Source organism: Buteo buteo, chromosome 7 (assembly GCF_964188355.1).
Source record: "Buteo buteo chromosome 7, bButBut1.hap1.1, whole genome shotgun sequence".
NCBI lineage: Eukaryota > Metazoa > Chordata > Aves > Accipitriformes > Accipitridae > Buteo > Buteo buteo.
The window spans coordinates 32,600,098-32,617,730 of NC_134177.1; the positions used below are offsets into that span (position 1 = coordinate 32,600,098).

General features: G+C 42.3%; 1 protein-coding gene across 2 annotated transcripts in view; it reads left to right on the forward strand.

Annotated features, from left to right (window-relative positions):
• Positions 1 to 2,756: 2,756 nt before the first annotated feature.
• UBXN7 (UBX domain protein 7) overlaps positions 2,757 to 17,633 on the forward strand; it is a 31,554-nt gene continuing 16,677 nt past the window's right edge. Inside the window, exons 1-5 of one of the 2 annotated variants that reach the window (XM_075032273.1) lie at positions 2,757 to 2,865; positions 6,146 to 6,293; positions 8,294 to 8,361; positions 11,369 to 11,434; positions 13,367 to 13,479. In XM_075032273.1, coding sequence (XP_074888374.1) covers positions 2,793 to 2,865; positions 6,146 to 6,293; positions 8,294 to 8,361; positions 11,369 to 11,434; positions 13,367 to 13,479 — 468 coding nt within the window. In that variant the 5' untranslated portion in view covers positions 2,757 to 2,792. Of the gene's footprint in view, positions 2,866 to 6,145; positions 6,294 to 7,273; positions 7,388 to 8,293; positions 8,362 to 11,368; positions 11,435 to 13,366; positions 13,480 to 17,633 lie in introns of those variants that run through there. The other variant, XM_075032275.1, reaches the window with a different exon arrangement.

Genomic DNA, 17,633 nt, shown 5'->3' on the forward strand with positions numbered 1-17,633 from the left:
GATTTTAGAGCAGGTTGGAAATGGTTAGGAGTGCTGCAGAGCAGTTCCTGGCCTCTTCCCACACAGATCACCCCTGCAGCCACCTGCTGCCAAAACCCTGAAATTTATGCCCAATGCAACGGTCCCTGCAGCATGAGACACTTTGTTTCTGTGGTCCTGACAGTCCTGCTGTACTCCTCTTAGGGGTTTGGGTGCCTGCTTTGTTTTTCTCAGTCACTGCCTTTAATGTCTAGCACTGAAGAAGTCTGAATCTCAAGTGTTTTGAACTGCTGGCCATTCATAGGTAAGAAATAGTCTTGCATTTATTACAAATTCTGACCCCAGTTAATTGCTGTATTTTTCTCAGATCAGCCATCGTGATGCTCCAGTACAGCAGTGCTGGCTTTGGAGTTGCTTTTACAGCCAGGTCCTGATGTTTGAGAGATACTCGGTGAAAAAAAAAAACAGGAAGGGAAGCATGCGTGGTCATACAGGTAAATATCCAGATGAATTCTGAAGCACTGAACAGAATGAAGCTAGAAATGAAATATATATTCCCCAATAGCCTTAATCTTTATTAGAGTTAATCAGCTGCTCTCCTAGTTTCGGGGCTAGCTCTCTCCTTGTAGCAGGCTGACGCTAAGTAACGTACACTTAGTCATAAGATAAGAGGCATTTTGTTTAAAAAACACAGTATGAGAGCTCACTAATTCAGCAGGATCGTGCAGTCTACCCCTCAGCAACATGGAGTGAGCTGCCAACGACAAGGTTCCTTCATTTGTGCCAGGTTTGGCACTTGGGGACTCTCCACAATCTAATTCCAGATGTTAAAGGGGTAGGGGAAGCATCGAGAGGGGCGTGGGCAAGGGAGAATTTCCTTTTCTGGCAGCAGTGCACCCTGTGCATTCATTCCCTTTTCCTCCACAATCTGTTCTGTGGATTCTTTCTTTTCCCTTTTGCTGTGTTGGTTATGTGTCTCTTCCATATAAGGTTTATGAAATGCACTAAACTAATACCAGTTAGAAGTTCGATAAAGGAGGGGGGACTTTTTGCATCGTACTTTTCAGTCTTGCACAGACTTACCTCCTTGCCATCAATAGCAAATCCTGCTGCTGTGATTCCACTGAAAATAAATACAAAAATTACAGAAATTAGCCATTTCAAAGGTCTAAATAGTACAGAAGTGTATTTTGGTGCATGCATATATTGGAGGATGTGTTGAAATATTTAGGGGTTATTTGTGTTTTTCCAACTTACTGGATTTTGTCCTTGGTGTAAGAATGACCTCTTACCTAAGAATCATTATTTTTTTAAGCAGAATGGGAAAAAAAAGCACAAGACTAAGAAGTCGATCATTAGCTAAAACCTAGCCTTAACTGCCAAATATACAAAACCTATAACCTATACCAGCAGCCTCATCCAAGGTGGGGTAATGCAAACCCTTGGGTCCCAAAGATGATCACAGTCCTCACTGCATACATGGCATAATATTCCTCACCAGGCACCTCTTTGGCCTGTCCTTTTATATTTTGCTTGTTAGAGGGTGGAATTTGGCCACTGCCTGAGTGGATTTTGGTTGCACCAGCGCCCTGTTTCCATTGCTACAATCTGGGAACTCTGAAGCAGGTGAAATCAGCTTTGGTGGGTTTAATGGTGTTTGTGAAGCGAGAGTCCATACTTAGGCTGTCTGAGCTGGTGTAACAGTTCGCTGCTGCTCACCTTCTGCCTTCAGCTAGCTCTAGTGGTTTATTTGTCCCCTTTGTAAACAAGTTCAGTTCATCCAACTGCCAGGGAAAAAAAGCAAGTATGAAAAAAACCAAATACTTTGACAGGCTTGGTGGCTTCCCTCGAGAGCTGGAGCTGGTGTGGGGATGGGAGGTTGGGAGAGGAGCCAGGCAGGGAACAAATCTACCTGTTTTCATGGCAGCAAGTTTTTAAATTCTTAGACTTCTAAGGAAACCTCTGCTTTCTGTGGCACTCACTTTGGTTGATGCTTGTTAATGACAAGGTGCTCTGCAGCACTCCAGCCTGTTGACAGTGTTGGCAGCAAGCCAGCCACATGCTGTGCTATGTTGTACAACAACTGAAAGTAGTAAAATGTTCCTTTTCTGCAAGTGCAATTTCTGCAGGTAGTGTAGGGATCAAAACTACCCAGTGTGCTTGTTGTTGAGGGTTATTCTCTTCTGACTTTGAAGAACAGGCAGCAAAAGTATCCTGATAGCCCCGTAATGGGCTGCCTCGACAGGAGCAGCCACGCCATTTCTTGGGCACCTCAGGTCCTACTTCCTCCCTTGCAGCACCTGTGGGCCCTGTACATGCTTCTGTGTGAGGGCTGAGGCCCCCCAGACCCCTTGCTTTGCTGTAGGCATCTGTGACGAGGTAAATCTGTGTGGAAGCTCTGGCCTCGTGTGACGAGCGTTTCAGTGTTGGCACTATGGCCCCTGCTCCTCGCGTCCCGCGATTAATGAAAGCGGAGGGTCTGATATGCAGGGGGGAAACTTTTGCCAGCAGCCGTAGCATTTAAAAAGCCGCTGAGGCGGAGGGGCGGGCCGCGTTGCCGCAGCAACTCCCGCCTGTCCGCGCCGCTGAGGCGACGGGGCGGGGCTGGCCGCGTTGCCGCGGCAACTCCCGCCTCTCCAGGCGACGGGGCGGGGGCTGGCCGCGTTGCCACGGCAACTCCCGCCCCGCCCCGCCCGCGGCGGCCCGGAGAGGCGCCTCCCCGGCGGCGGGCAGAGGAAGGGCGCGGGCGGGCGCCGCGCCTGCGCAGAGCCCGCGGGCCGGCGGCGTGCGTGTTGTTGTGCGGCGGCGGCAAGATGGCGGCGCACGGGGGCTCTGCGGCCTCCTCGGCGCTGAAGGGGTTAATCCAGCAGTTCACCGCCATCACGGGTGAGGCACACGGAAGCCGGGGCCCGCCGAGCTCGGCCGAGGCCGCCGCCGCTGCGTGCTTAACGGGCGCCTACTCGCCCGGCCCCCGCCGCCGCGTCAGGGGGGCGGCCGCCCCGGCGGGCCGGGGGCGGGAGGAGCGGGCCGCGGCGTGAGGCGCTGCGCGGAACGAGGCGGAGCGGCGCCGGCGGGCGGCCCCGGGCACGCTCCCCCTCCCGGTCTCCCGGGAGGCCCTCCCGCTGCAGCCGCGGCCTCCCTCGAGGCGAAAGGCGCTGGCGACGCCCGGGCCTGTCAGCGGGCGCGCTCCGGGGCCCGGCCCGCCGCGGCGGGTGGTGCCCGAGGCCCGGGCCGTGCCCTCGCCCTGTGGGTCGTGGGGTCCCCCTCGGCTCGGAGGGCACCTCTCGGTTGTCCCCGGTCGGCTGAGCTTCTCGGTGGTGCGGCTGCGTGTCCTCCCTCCCGACGCTCCGCTCCGGCCCGGGAACGGCGTCCCGCTCCTGCAAATCAGGCTGACGACCGGGAGGGAGACTGGAGCCGAACCCCGAGGCCGCCTTTAAAAAAAAAAAAAAACAAACCCAAGAAATGTCTGAAAGTACGGTTGGCTTGCTGAGAATTTAGTTTGCTAACGAAAATAGCAAATCGCTTTTCAATTGAAGTTTGCGGCAAGAGAGAATTCCTGCTTTAGCTTGTGTACTTTGAGTGCTTGACCCACTTTGTGTTTAATCTGCTTCACTATGGTTCCCCCTTGCTTATGGTGTTGCGTACCAAATACTGAAGGAGCGTTTAATAAAACATCTTTGGTTTTTTAGTAGATACAAGTGAAACTGCTTTTAATTCGGTTAGTCTAACCAGCTCATTTTCAGGTTGTGTTCCTGTACTCAGGCTTGGATGCACTCAATCCTGAACAAGCGTGTTGAGGGTGTTCAGTACGCTGTGAACAAGCCGGCAGGGTACACTGGGAAATTATTGAACACTCAGCTATCTTTAAAGAAGCCTTTTAGAATAAACCCTCTGAATAAAAAAACCGTACAGCAAATATGTTTTCATTGTAGTATGTGCCTGTGTGTGCCTTGTGTTTTCTCTTCAGTAGTTCCTGAGAGATTTGCTAAAAAACAAACCAGAACAGGCGGAGCCATGCTAGTTTGCTCTTCCTGACAGCTTTTTGTGCTTATACAGATGATTTATGCTAAACGTAAGAGCATCCCTCTTATGCTTTCACAAAGGAGAAAAAGAACCTGATGGGCTTCACCCATCCGCTATTAAAGCAGAGTTTTGAAGTTTCATTTTTCCATTTTAACAGCATTTAAGGTTATATCTAAAGGCTTGTTGTTGTGGAGCTTGTCTTGCCAATACTGGCATGATTTGACAGGTGCTCAGAAGCACACACTGTCCGTGTTTTGTGTTAGCAGCTTTCAACTTGGAGTTGTAAGTGTACAAAATTACTCCTGTCTATGGGGAAAAGGCTGAGTGAATAGTATACAGCAGTTTGATTCTAGCGTAGGTGATTGTGAGGAATGAGGAGAAATAGTCCTTGATATATTTCTCTTATCCAGATGGCAGAATTGTGTTTCTTTGGTGCTCTCATCCAGGACAGTTTTGCTAAAAAGAATATAGCTCCTGTGTATCTTTACCAATGAAATGATGGGATCTCTTGGAAATTTGCTTTGAGACTTAACAAATATTTATTATTTTCTGTTTGCATTTGCTTTGAGACTTACCAAATACTTAGTATTTTCTGTTTGCTAGTGCAAGCACTGAAAACATTCATATGATGGCAGTTTCCTTAGGAGTGATGAAGAATCAGTACAAGCACTTTCTATCTTGGTATCTCTGTAAATAGTAGAGGGTTGAATATAATTTTTCTTCTTCTAAATGAATGACTTCACATGACTATACAGTGAGGTTGTAGGGTGGTGTACATATTCCAAACTAGACAGGTGGTGTTGTTTAATTGCTACAGTTGACATCGATGTGAGCTGAAAATACCAAAGAGCAGTTTCTTTGAAGAACGTGAACTTGATTCTCTCGCATCATTTTTTGAGATGTCACTAGTTTTTATTTTGCACCTCCTTCATCTCGATTAAGATCTTAAAATACAGCTGACTGCCATCTGAGTACGCTTGCCATGGCAGGATGGTTTTTGTGGAAAACCAGTTCCCTCAGTCATTTTGACTTTCTCTGTGATTTAATGTAATGGTGGCACAGGTCATTTAGAATGGATTTATCTTGACAGTTTCAAAGTGTATTCTCTGTTCAAACTAGAGCTTCTTGAGTCTTCCCCAAAAACCTGAGAAACGTCCAAATGTGGTTTGCCCAAACTGATCTTATCTGTGACTCTGATGCTGGGGAAAGTGTTTTCTTCATTTTGGTGACTTGCAGTGAATCTAGTAAGAATTACTACAGATCCAAAAGCTACTCCCAAACTGGTTCAGCTGCATTTTGCCACTCTTCCTCTCTACCAGCCTTCCCATATGAAAATAAACTCTTTGGCAGCCCACCAGCTATACAGACAGATGCTGTAGTAAGGAGATATTTAAAGGGTTGGGTGCAGGAGAGCTTCCATTGATGAGGGTGCTTCTGTTGCTGGTATGGTTTTTGAGAAGTTAGAGGTAGAGGCTGACCTTGTGAGGAAAGAGTTATAAGTGGTGCTAAGAACTACTGTTTCGTCCTGAGCAACAAGAATAAAACTGGATGTAGTTGCACTTAGGAGAAATTTTAATAAATGTTAGTCATTATACAAATAACCCCGTAGACTTTCTTCCTCTTGGCTCCCCCCCCCCCCCGTTATGTGAACTGAGCTTCTGCTGGGGGGTTTTTTGCCTTTTAGGGCAATCACTAAAACAGGATATCTTTTCTTCCATCTCTAAATATCTGTTATAAGTGAGTAAAAAGCTTTAGCAGCTGAATCAGTATTGTCCCTGTTAAAATGTTAAGTCAGTTTTTCTTTTTTTTGGTGTACGCCTACCAGGAAAAGGTCTGACCTCTAGGGGGGAAAAAAAAAAACCCCAAACTAAACATGCTAAAATCCCTCAGATGTCTTCCACTAAGTTTTGCCTTGGTGGAAAGAAGTAGTCTGGCTGTCCTATATGCAGGCATTCCCTTCCCCTCTGAGATAATGTATGTTTGTCTCATTTCATAGTTGTACTTCAGAGATAAATGGCAACTGATGACCCGTTCCTTCTAATTATTAATGCTTTGAGAGAGAAAGCTTGCTGGTCAACTGTTCCTAGTGCTTCCAGTCAAAATGTTTTCCAAAGAATGCTTTAATTTTTCTTTGGCATTACAGGTGCCAGTGAAAGTGTGGGAAAGCATATGCTTGAAGCATGCAACAATAATCTGGAGATGGCTGTCACCATGTTTCTGGATGGTGGAGGCATAGCAGAGGAGCCTAGCACCAGTTCTGCAGGGGTGTCTGCTGTTCGACCTCACACTGAGTATGTACCTGATGAATATGTCTGTATAAATGAGTAGTCTGTCTTAAGAATAGTGTAAGGCAGAACAAATAAGGCAATTGTCACTTCTAACCTGCTGTCAGCTCCCTGTAATATGTGCTTCTTTGATGATCTTGTTAATAGATGGCCCCCATATTGTTCTGGGTAAATAAGTTATTACGTAAGTTGGTATGTAGACCAACATCAGTTAGTCTCTCTTGCATGTACTTCAGAAGTTTTCTGTAGCTTATACGTACTGGTTTTTGTAAACAGAGCTCAAGATGTTAAAGGGGGGATCCAGTAGTAAGAGATTCTTACTTTTAAATTGCTCCAGCAATCTTGCTTTACATTAATTTGGCAGTTAGAGAGTTCTGTTGGTTTCGTTCTTAGAAATGTAGTGACGTTAGTCCCATTTGTAGGGTTTTATTGTATTGTTTTAAGTGTAGCCAGATTTGGCATTGGAATAGGAAGATCATGTACACTAGTATGCAGAGGAATAAGCAACTACAAAATCTGCATCAGTGTCTTAAACATCAGATGCCATAAAGGAAAGAGTTGTTCCACTTAAACATGCAGAGAGCCTTTCACTGCTGCCTGGTAATGTGGCTGCTTGGTATAAATGGAATATTTTGAGTGGAAGCTAATTGGTATAAGTCACATTCATTAAATGTTCTAAATTAAACCTAGCCGTGCTTTTCTCTTATGAAGATCTTCCACTTCAGGAAAAAGAAGTAACTTTTAAAGAAAGTTCTTGCCACTCATACTTCTGAAGCACATGCATAAATTTAAATAATTCTTTTAGTACTAACCTTTATAGTTGATGTCAAGTGCCTTCCTGCTTGAACCTTTGACAGGTAATGAAGTTAAAACTCTGTATCTATAGGTGTTAGAGTTCTTATTTCTAGACAACTTCTGGCACATCAGTGACTTAAGATTCAAGTTTTTATTGGAATACTTTCTTTTTTATACTTGACACCCTCCAGGTGCTGGTCAGCTTAGTGTTACTTCTAGGAAGAGAGAACAATAAATATGCAAATGCAAAATGGAGAATAACTAGCTTCACAACAGCAATCAAAGATGTGGAGGTTAATAGCAAGGTTAGTGCATCTTGCTGACATTATGAGTTACTTTTTGAAACCTGCATGGCCAAGAGCCACAAACTGCACACTTTTGAAGAGTCTGAGGGAAGAGGGCACTTCAGGAGTAGTTCATAGGCAGGACAAAGCAATAGATTTCCTTGGGTGAGCCCATGCCCTCCTTCACGTAAATCCATGAGCCAGGTGACCACACAGTAAGTGATACTGTTTCAGAGGCCTTGTGATTTCCTTTCTTCTAGTCATAATTTCAGATTATCTTGCAGTCTCTGCAAGCATAACTAAGCTGTTGCTATGTGAGGGAGCCCAGCTATGTAAGCAAAGAATTGCTTCAGAAATGGGGGGAAATGGCTGCTTTGACCATCTTGTTTTCCTTCCTCTGGAAAAGAGAGGGCTGTGAGTTTCAAGTGGAAGCAAAAAGTCTTCCAACAGAAGAAAGCTGGTAATAAGGAAGATAGTATTTTTTTCTCTCCATGTAGATAATCGGGGAGGAGGGTGGCAAGTGGATTAATTAGCAGCCTTTGCTAAGTTTTAAGAAACTTTTCCAAGTTCTAAGAAAGTTACTGAAGAAGAAAAAAATCTTTAAATAGTAGATTGACAAAGCCTGGGATCAAGTCACCCAGGGATTTGTGTAATCTTCTATCAAGACTTACAAAGGTCGACCATGCCAGATCTTCATGCAGAGTGTACCAGGTCCTGCATCAGTGCCATGAGTGGGAATAGATGGTCTCTTCAGGTCCCTCTTGACCCCAAATCTCTTGATTTTATGCAATGGTATAGCAGCATCCTTAGCTGGTTTGAGTTGCAGGAGCCTTTGGAGCACAATGGGATGTGGTTTATATAGTACTTGAAATATTATAATCTCTCTGATTTTTTTTTTTTTTTATTTTTTTTCTTCCCCTTTGATAGGGATGAAGTACGAGCTCCAATTCCTCAAAAACAGGAAATTTTAGTAGAGCCTGAGCCCTTGTTTGGAGGTAGGCTTGTGTTCTTATTTTGTTTTTTTGTTTTCTTTACCTTGAGATGAGCTAAGTGACAAAAGAAAAACAGAACTTGCTGAATGTGAAGAAAGCATTGTATGTGTATTTATTCTTGTTTTTTTCCCTGCTGCAACTCTGCAGCCATGTAACATGATTGCATACTTGGAAATAACACCGGTGTTATTGATAACCTCGCACATTAGAGATGCTGCATTCCCAGTGGTACTTATTTGCTAACCCCTGTTTCATGAGACTTTGTGAGGCAACAGCCAATTAGCTATGATTAAGTATACACCTGTGTTCTGGGAGTTCAGAACCATGTGATGCTGCTGTGAAAGAGTTTAAGGAGGTGGGATAAAAGATTGAGCCTTGATTGACAAGTGAAGATGAAGAGGACAAATACATGCTTCTCAGGGAGATGATAGATTAGAAAGAAGGGCTGAACTGTATGATTACACATCACTTTCTCCATTTCTCATTTGGGAATTTAATTTGCTCTTTAAACTGCATCATGCAGCTAGTTTTCTTACCTGTTTTCTGAAACTGTTTATCACTTTTGCTTTTGAAACATTTTTTTTCCTCTAAGGGAACAGGTGGTGGAAATGGTGTTTTCTTTTGGGTGCTTATCTAAAACACTGTTTAGCACTCATGTAGTGCACTGATGTTCTGAATCTCAAAACCTCAATCTCAAACCTCTGCTGTAGTGATTCTTTTACAGCAGCACAGGGGTGGAACTTCTATAGCAGGACTGGATTACCTGGTGCATTATCCTCGCCTTTTGTGTAGTGTCCATGTCTGCATGGAGATCTAAGGCTCTCTCTTTTTATGCTTACTTCCTCTAGCTTTGTGAGGCTCTGTCCTTCTCATGTTGACCAGGCCGTTTCTGGCTGGCTGTATGACTTTTGCCATGTCAACTACATTGAGAGTCTTGCCCTTTTTATCAAGAAAGGGCATGCAATTGCTTGTCTGTAAAGTGGTTTCGTACCCATAGGAAATGCTCTTTTCTATTGTTTAGTTCCTGTGCTAGAAAAGAGAAGGAGGCCAAGCTTCAAGTTTACCCTGGAACTGGTTTTCTCTTGATCCTTTTTTTCAACATCAGAGAGGTCTTTAGCTGGGATGCATGAGCTGAGTGGTGGTTCCAGAGGAAGGTGCCCTGCTGAGGGCTCTCTGAAGACAGTACACTTGTTCCTGTGGCCCAGCAGAGTTTTTGACAAAGGTCTGTAGACTCCTGTGGGTTTAAGAATCAAAGAAGTGCAGGATTAAGATCTGCTGACCCTAATGCTTGGTCCTGTTCTACCCATCTGTCACACACCGATCTCAGATGCACTGTTATTGACCACCCACCTGAGGCGATCTGTGGATCAGTGATAGCCTCCTGGCACTGTCTGGTCCACCAGTGCCAATATGCTCACTAATGCCACTTCTGTTTATAACATGAAGCAGCCTGACAAGCTAGCTGAAATTGGAGAGATAACTTCACTTGGTCTTTTCAGCTCTAACCTCAAAGCAGGGGACATGCCAGTTTGTGTTTTTAGCAGTGTCTTACTGAGGTGGTCGTATGAGCTTAGGTTTTCTTCCAGTTGAAGAGATGACCCTGTCTGTTTGTGCTCTGCCAGGTACATGGATCCCATCTGCAGTACAAAGGATATGAGAAAAGACATCTACCTGGCCTGCTGTGAACATCTTCACCAGTGCTGCCAGGCAATAGCTAAGCCTGGCAAGGGAAATTATGCTTTTGCTGAAGTGGTCCTTCACTTACTATTCATAGCTGCAGTTTAAGTTGTGCAGAAGTTGGTTTTAATGGGTTGTGCTTGTGTCTAAGCATTTAGAGATGAAAGAGGTGTTACTTACTAGAGTTAGAGGGGCATTATTCACCAGCATGTTCCTCATTCAGGCTTGCTTTCTTTTTCCATGATAGTCTGTATGGGATGCACTGTTTCTTTCCTTTGTACTGTGTACCAGAAGAATGCAAGGAACAAGAACTGTGTACTGTTCTTTATGTCCTTAGTGTGGCACAAGGTGAGAGATGCTGCATGCGCTATGGGTGCAAAATCAGAAGGGTCTCTAAAATCAAGTTTTGGAGGTACTTGCATTGTGACCTGTGTGTAGGTTGTGCTTTTTCACAGTAAATGGATTTTTTGTACTACAGGTTTCTGGTAGGTATACGTTGTATTTATCTTACTTTGTTTAATTTGATTATTATTTAATATGTCTTATAACAATTAGGCTTTGAAAGTTCTATCTTAAAATTGTTCTGCTCTCAGTTAATAGTAATGCAGATGAATAGTTGGAATAAGTCTTGGCAGGCAGTTCTGTTTTGCATTCCAAGTACAGTGGTTGTGCTGTACCATAGGACTTCAGTGGTACTTTTAGGTACTATTCCAGTTATCTGCCTGGGCCGCTGTCTGTCCAGCTGCAGATAATCTGTTCTGAAGGTTTCCTTGTGGATCGTGATACTGGATCCAATGGAAGAGTGTGGCAGTTGCTAGTCCAGCCAAGAAGTTGGGACAGGATCTGGATAAGAGATTAGAAAAGAATAGAAATGCATTGTGGAAAAAACAAATGTGTTTCCTAATAAAGAAAATATTCTCCCATGGGGTTTAATCTTTTGAAGTTTTTCATCAACTTCAAGGGCTTTGGTAAAAATCTTGACTGGAATTGTGACATGTTGATGCTGTAACAGCACTGCCACTACATACTGATCAGCCTGGGTGAGTCCATCAGAAAGGGCTAACTTTAAACTCTTGTGTATTGTTGATAGATGTTTTGTTTCTGGAATAAGGTTTGCTGGAGGGAGGATGTGTTAGGAAACAAGTCTTACAAACTACCTGTTTCTGTCCTCCCATCCTCCTCCAGCCCTTCCTAATGACCTTACTCCCACATCATTCATGCTTTGCGTTCCTATTCTATTTTTCCACACATGTGATGGAAAGTACTAATATGTAATTATTTTGATAGTATACTTTTGAAATAACTCTTGAAATGTTTTTTTTTTTTTTTTAAGCTCCTAAAAGACGCAGACCTGCGCGCTCAATATTTGATGGCTTTCGGGATTTTCAAACAGAAACCAGTAAGTGTCTACAGATCAGTAAGCTAGAGGTTCTTTTTTTTTTTTTTTAACACAAGTAAGATTGAAAAATAGTTTCCATTGTAAGTTAGGACAGCTTTCAGTCATTGAATGATTTTTAAATTGCCTGCTGTATAGAAAAAATTTTTAATAACATTATTAGGCTGTTCACTGTTGTAGTGTCAGTACTGTTTGCTGACATGTCTCTTCCACATCTGTGGTACAGTTAAGGTTGTTTATTGTTCTGGGGTGGCTGAAGGGAGAGGATGCTGGTCTGAACACTTGCCTGTGTTACATAAGTAAAATCTACATACTATATTCTGTCTGCTTTCGTATGGCAAATATTTTCTTGATAACTCTCAAATACTTTTTCTGCTCTAGAGGGAATTGAGTGGGGGAAGAATCCAACACCCATGTAGAAATTAAATTTGTCCACTGAATTTTTCATGGCTAGCCAGTGGTCATTCTGGCACTTGAATTAGATTTGAGTAGCCCCGAGGCTTCTTCCTTGGCAGCACACAAGTTTCTTGTGAATTTAATTGCTGTTTACCACTGTCTATCTGTTCACATGCAGAATCTCCAAATGACAAAGCATTGGCTGTTATTTAAGCCATTAAGTTTCATAGAATATGATTCTTGGACAGCAGAACGCCAGATATTTCACAGCTGAGTTAGAGCTGTTGTGCAGTTGTTATCGCTGATGTTGCTGGAGTGTTCGAGAGGTCTAACCATGGACCAGGTTCCCACAGTTAGGTGCTGTTGGATGCCAAACTGAAAATAAGTATTCACATTTACTTTATTTTCCCTGACAGGTTTGGTCAGGGTTTTCCAGTAGTAATGAACTTGTCAAGTACTAAAGTCACTGACAGCTTTGTAAATGAAAATACACCATTTACAGAATCATCATACCCTCAAATTTTTTTTCATCAGCTCCACTCTTACAAGACATTTAGAAATGCACAAAATGTAAGATCATTGTGAGTGCTTATGATGAAACTTTATAATGCTTTTTGGTAAAACTTCATGGATGAATGTCACTGGCTCTGAAAAAGTGGCCCTGGCCATCAAAGTCCAGATTATTTCCTGGCTTCTAGGCCTGCTCCATGGGGATGCTTTTTTCTCTGTGGGGATCCAGTGTATGCTGGAGAATGGTTTGTACGCTATGGCCCATTGACAGCTCCTTTCACTTCTAGAAGGTTTTTGGTCATGGGATAGTTATTGCCCATTTCAGCTGACTTGGTTCCATAAAATATGTTGTATCGCTGCATTTTAGGTGAGCAATTACTGTGATTTACCTTTATTGTATATGGTCATGTCTATGTAAGAATATGTTCTGTATTATTTTGAGTGGAATTGATTCCACTAAAAGAAGCATGCTAAAAGTGTGGTACTTGGGGATAAACAAGGCTGAAAACCCATTCACCTGAAAGAGACAGTGGTATCTTCAGCCGATTGTGGGAAGAGATATTTAATATAAACATCCAAAGATATTTCTCCATGTAAACTAAGTCTGGTTTGTTTTTTTTTTTCTTTTCTGTGGGATTGCTTTACAGCCAAGAAATAGAAACACTGGAATAGAAGTATTCTGAGTAAAAGTTATGATGCTACAATAGAGCTCAGTTTCCCCTTTTAAAAGCATCACTGGGGACAAGTCATGGCTTTTTTTTCCTCGTTTGTTTTCAAATACTGGCATATGACCCCCTCTGCTGATCTCACATTTATTAAGATGTTTTTTGAAAGTGAAATAAATGTCCAGTGCTTGAGAAGGCTAGGGCAGGCAGGGTTCTTAACATACATAGCAGCTAATCTTGTTCAGTGTGGCCTAACCTTGTGACTCTAGTGCTGGAGTTTTGTTTATGAGCATATAGACAATAATAAATACATCTTTTGAGTATTTTGTCTAATTCAGCTTCCTTTCCTCTTGGGGCTGTGCAGTTCGACAGGAACAGGAGCTACGAAATGGAGGGGCAGTAGATAAGAAACTCACTACTCTAGCAGACCTCTTCAGGCCTCCCATTGATCTGATGCACAAAGGCAGCTTTGAAACAGTAAGTTCTGAAATTTTGGTGCAGTTCCTTATGTGATGACTGTACAGTGTGGAATCCTTGTGTTAGGCTGCTGGCATGTATGGATCCATTGTCGAATGATCAGAAAAGACTGTATAGTGATAAATATTTGATGGACTGCCTATGGAAATGTTGATGACTTATTGAAGGACTTAAGTAATGATGGTAGACACAATGTTTACGTTTAAATGTCAGTGTGGCAAATCACACTTGGTGAAAGACTTTAGTGCACAAGAGAGGCTGGTCAGAATGGAAAAATTGCATCCCTTGAAGAATCTCTGTAGAGCACAATACAGGAAAAGCTAAAGTAAGATTCTTTTGATAGGTAAGCAAGTACTTTGCAAGGGGCAATATAGTTTGCAGCACAGCCCTGCGAAGAAGCTCAGGCGGAGTTATCTTAACACAGCTAAGTGGTTTCTGATACCTGAGCTGGTAAAAGTATTTATGGCTTTGTCATGAGGGCACAACTTTATCTTCAGTAGAGGTCTTGCTCTTTTATAAAATCACAGTGGTTTTCTTTTGCATCTGGTAGCAATGGAAAAAGTATCCAAGAGATTGTCTGCCTGAGAAGGGGACTGTTAGATTTAAATAATTTCAGGTGTCACCTTTCCTGTCTGTGTAGGCATGAGTGGATCTAGTCATAAGTTGTTATGATATGGATCAGTGGCTTTTAAGTAATGATTAGAGAATATGTAAAATTTTTTTTTTTTTTTTTTTTTTAGTCCATAATTCCTATATATTCTTCAGAAGTTGCAGTTACTACTGAACTTCCACCTGGTCATCTTTAAGTAGCTGAGATTATTATTAATTATATGATGATTTCATGAGAATGCAAACTATTTATCAAGTGGTGCAATACAGGTGCAGCAAACAGTGCTGGAGATCTGACTGCATAAGCTGAACAAAAATATTATTTACATTCTTTTCACATTTGCCTCTACTCCTGTGCACAAATACTAGAGCACTGCTGGAGAATTTTTGGAGACAGGATGTGTGACTTTATCGGGTCTCCAGCTCTCATCCTGTTGGCCTCATGTCTCTTTTTATGCTTCCCAAATCACCAGGGATCAGTTGGCTTTTTACTAATTCCTGTATTCTGACAGTGCCCTCATTCCGGGTTTGAAAGGATGCTGACAGAGAATAGCTGTCTCTGCCTCAGCAAGAAATTTGGTGCATTGGAAACAGAGGAGCAGACTGAAGTAGTTGGTGCTGAGGCATCCCTGCCCTTTGATATGTGGTTCAGGGTTTACTTCAAACCAGGTTGTGTCAGGTCCTCCAGCTGATGATACCTACTGGGCCTGTGGTTCAGAGCTGTTTGTGAACCCAGCGAATGCACGGTTAAAGGCAACAGTAAAGGGAATTTACATGAAAACAGCCAGTGCTGCTCCAGACTAGAAGGTATGCACAGTCAGCGAGTGTCCTTTGACCTCTGCTGTGGAATTCGAGGTGCATGCTAGTCTTTCTTCATGTCTTGCTGAAAACATATCAAGACTTTAGCAATGTTGATTGTGGCATCTGCCACAGTCAGAAGTAGTTTCAGAGGATAAAATAGCTGATTGATAGATTGGATTGTCCTAAGGTCTCTGTATTCTTACTCAGTCTTGTAAATTAAAAAAAAAGAAAAAGGGGGAGGGGGGCTTGTACATACACACCCTGTCCTGTTCTTTGCAGTAACTCAAATTTAAAGACATGTACACTTTCTGGTTTTGGTATTCACTTTTTGGTGTTCTTGTACAGATCCTTGTCACATGGGATACCCTTCATTTCAAACCAATGCTCCTCAACTTCATTGCAATAAAAATCTTCAGCTTCTCAATCTGTTGACTGTTACCCCTTCCATTTTACCTTTTATGACTGTAGACTGTTGTACTGCTTCAGCCTGGGACAATTCGGGCCTCCTGTGAATCCAGTGACCAGAGACTCAAAATTCATCTCTAGCAAGCTGCTGTTAGCTTCTTCCTTCTCTGTATGCTTAGATAAACATATATAAACTATATATATAATAAATCAGAGATGTTTATTCTGTTCCAAAGTACCAAAGACTAAATGCTGTCATTTTGATGCCCTTGTAGTTTACTGTTAATCTAAGTGGGGTTTTCTTACTATTATTAGTGTGTGGTGTATTCTATCCAGTGGAAGGGTGTGCAAGAACATTCTGCCAGTGTCGTGCCATGTACAGTTATCATAGAATCATTTAGGATTTTATTCAGACTTAGCAAGAGTGGTGGCATCTGGTCTTCCTAAGGTTTTCATGTATCTTTGTTGCTCCTCTTTTGTTGCTCCTCTTTGGGTACTGTAAGGTTGATTTTGATAGTAAATTTAGTTATCTTTGGTATTCCCCAAGAAAGCTCATTTTTCTTCATTTAGAAAGGAACTTTGTTATCAGTAAGGTGCAAAAAGTTGCCATTTCATTTTAACTCAGTAATACTAGCTTTTAAGAGTAGGTAAGAATTAACTTTTATTAGAAATTTAAGTGTTGAATGAAATTGATTTTTTTGTTTACTTGCTATTTGTGAAAAAGCAGTGCACTTCACACACAGAACAACTTACGATCACTAAACTTGTAAAGTTAAGTGTGTGATTAACTAAATTACACCATAGAAATGTGGTGAAAAAGACTTGATACAGAAAATCTGTAAAAGGCTTTCTTCTAATCCTGCAGGCTTTTGGAACACGGGCCACTAGATGTTAGTTACCTAGTGACTGGTGGAATGGGGCTATATAAACCAGAGGCAAACAACTGATAGGCCAGCAAGATGTTGACCTGAACTGCCTTTTTTTTCCTAGTAGAAAATTTCAGAAAAACTTTCAGAGCTTAAATACACAGTGTCACTAAAAAGTCTGTATTTGAGTAGTGTTGTGTGATTATATGATTAGGCTATTGTCAGTTAAGATTGCACAAGGGGTTTGTAACTGTCGTTCCCTAACTAGTATTGAGCTTCAATGTGTATCTTCTTAATGTAGAATCTGCTAGGAATAAATCACTAGAGTGTAATAAATAAATAAATGGCACACCAAACATGCTTTGTAAAGAACAGTATGGTTTTGTTCTAATCTCAAAGACAGCTTTCAAGAATTGCAGGTGTTCATGCATATGATGTAAGATATGATTTAATTTGTGGGGGGTACACACCAAAGTGACTTAGTTTACATTTCTTGTTTAGGGAGGAGATAGTTCTGGCACATGCAGTTTTGTACTTAACACTCATTTGGATTTCAGTACGTCTGTGAAGTGACTGTATGTAATGTTGTGGAGTTTCGAGTCTGTCTGTATGAAGTTTCTTCATTTTACAAGTTAAACCTTTTCTAGCTGCTCCCTGCTTTACAGCTAATAGTGATTTTTTTCCTTTGTATGTAGCAAGCACCAATAGTTTGGAAGCTAACCTAGTCATTGTACTCAAATGGTGCAATTATCTTTGCATTAGGTGCTTCTAGACTGGCCCTTTGCCTAAGCATAGCCTGCAGATGCACCTTTGGCACAGGAATGGCTGGTTGATGAAAGGATGTATGCCCTGGCCCAGGCAAGAAATGTTAAGTGTAGCACAGATAGGATATTTCTTGTTAGATAATCTCATGCTCTGATAGGATATTTCTTGTTAGATAATCTCATGCTCTGATTTTCTCACCTGTTGTCTTCCAAACTGAATCGTGCTTGATTATTAGATGTCCAGAATGTCACAAGATGCTGGCTCCACTTCCTTGTTTCTCTCTGCTGACTTAAGGAGCAGTGCATTTCAACAAAGCAGAGCCAGAAAGAACCACCACAACATTTATAAACTATATATGGTTCAGAAAAGTCAAATGAGAGGAAAACATGTTATTTTTAGTAGTGCAAGAGCTAGAGGTTATCCGGTGAGATCCAGTACTGCGTGTAAAACAAGACTTCTTTCACATTGTTGTCTAACCAGATTGATGGTTTGTTGCTATAAGTTGTCATAGTGATTAAAAAGGTGAATGGGTAGAAAGGGTAAAGGTAAACTTAGGACAGATTGGTTTTGTTTTGGGTTTGCATCTGGCCCGTTGTATCTGAGATCCACTACCTCTGTCTTTGAAAGTTCCTACTCTGCTGATTGCTGAAAGCTTGAGCAGACATGCTTGCAAAGAGTAGTTATTCTGTACTTACCCTGTCTATGTGC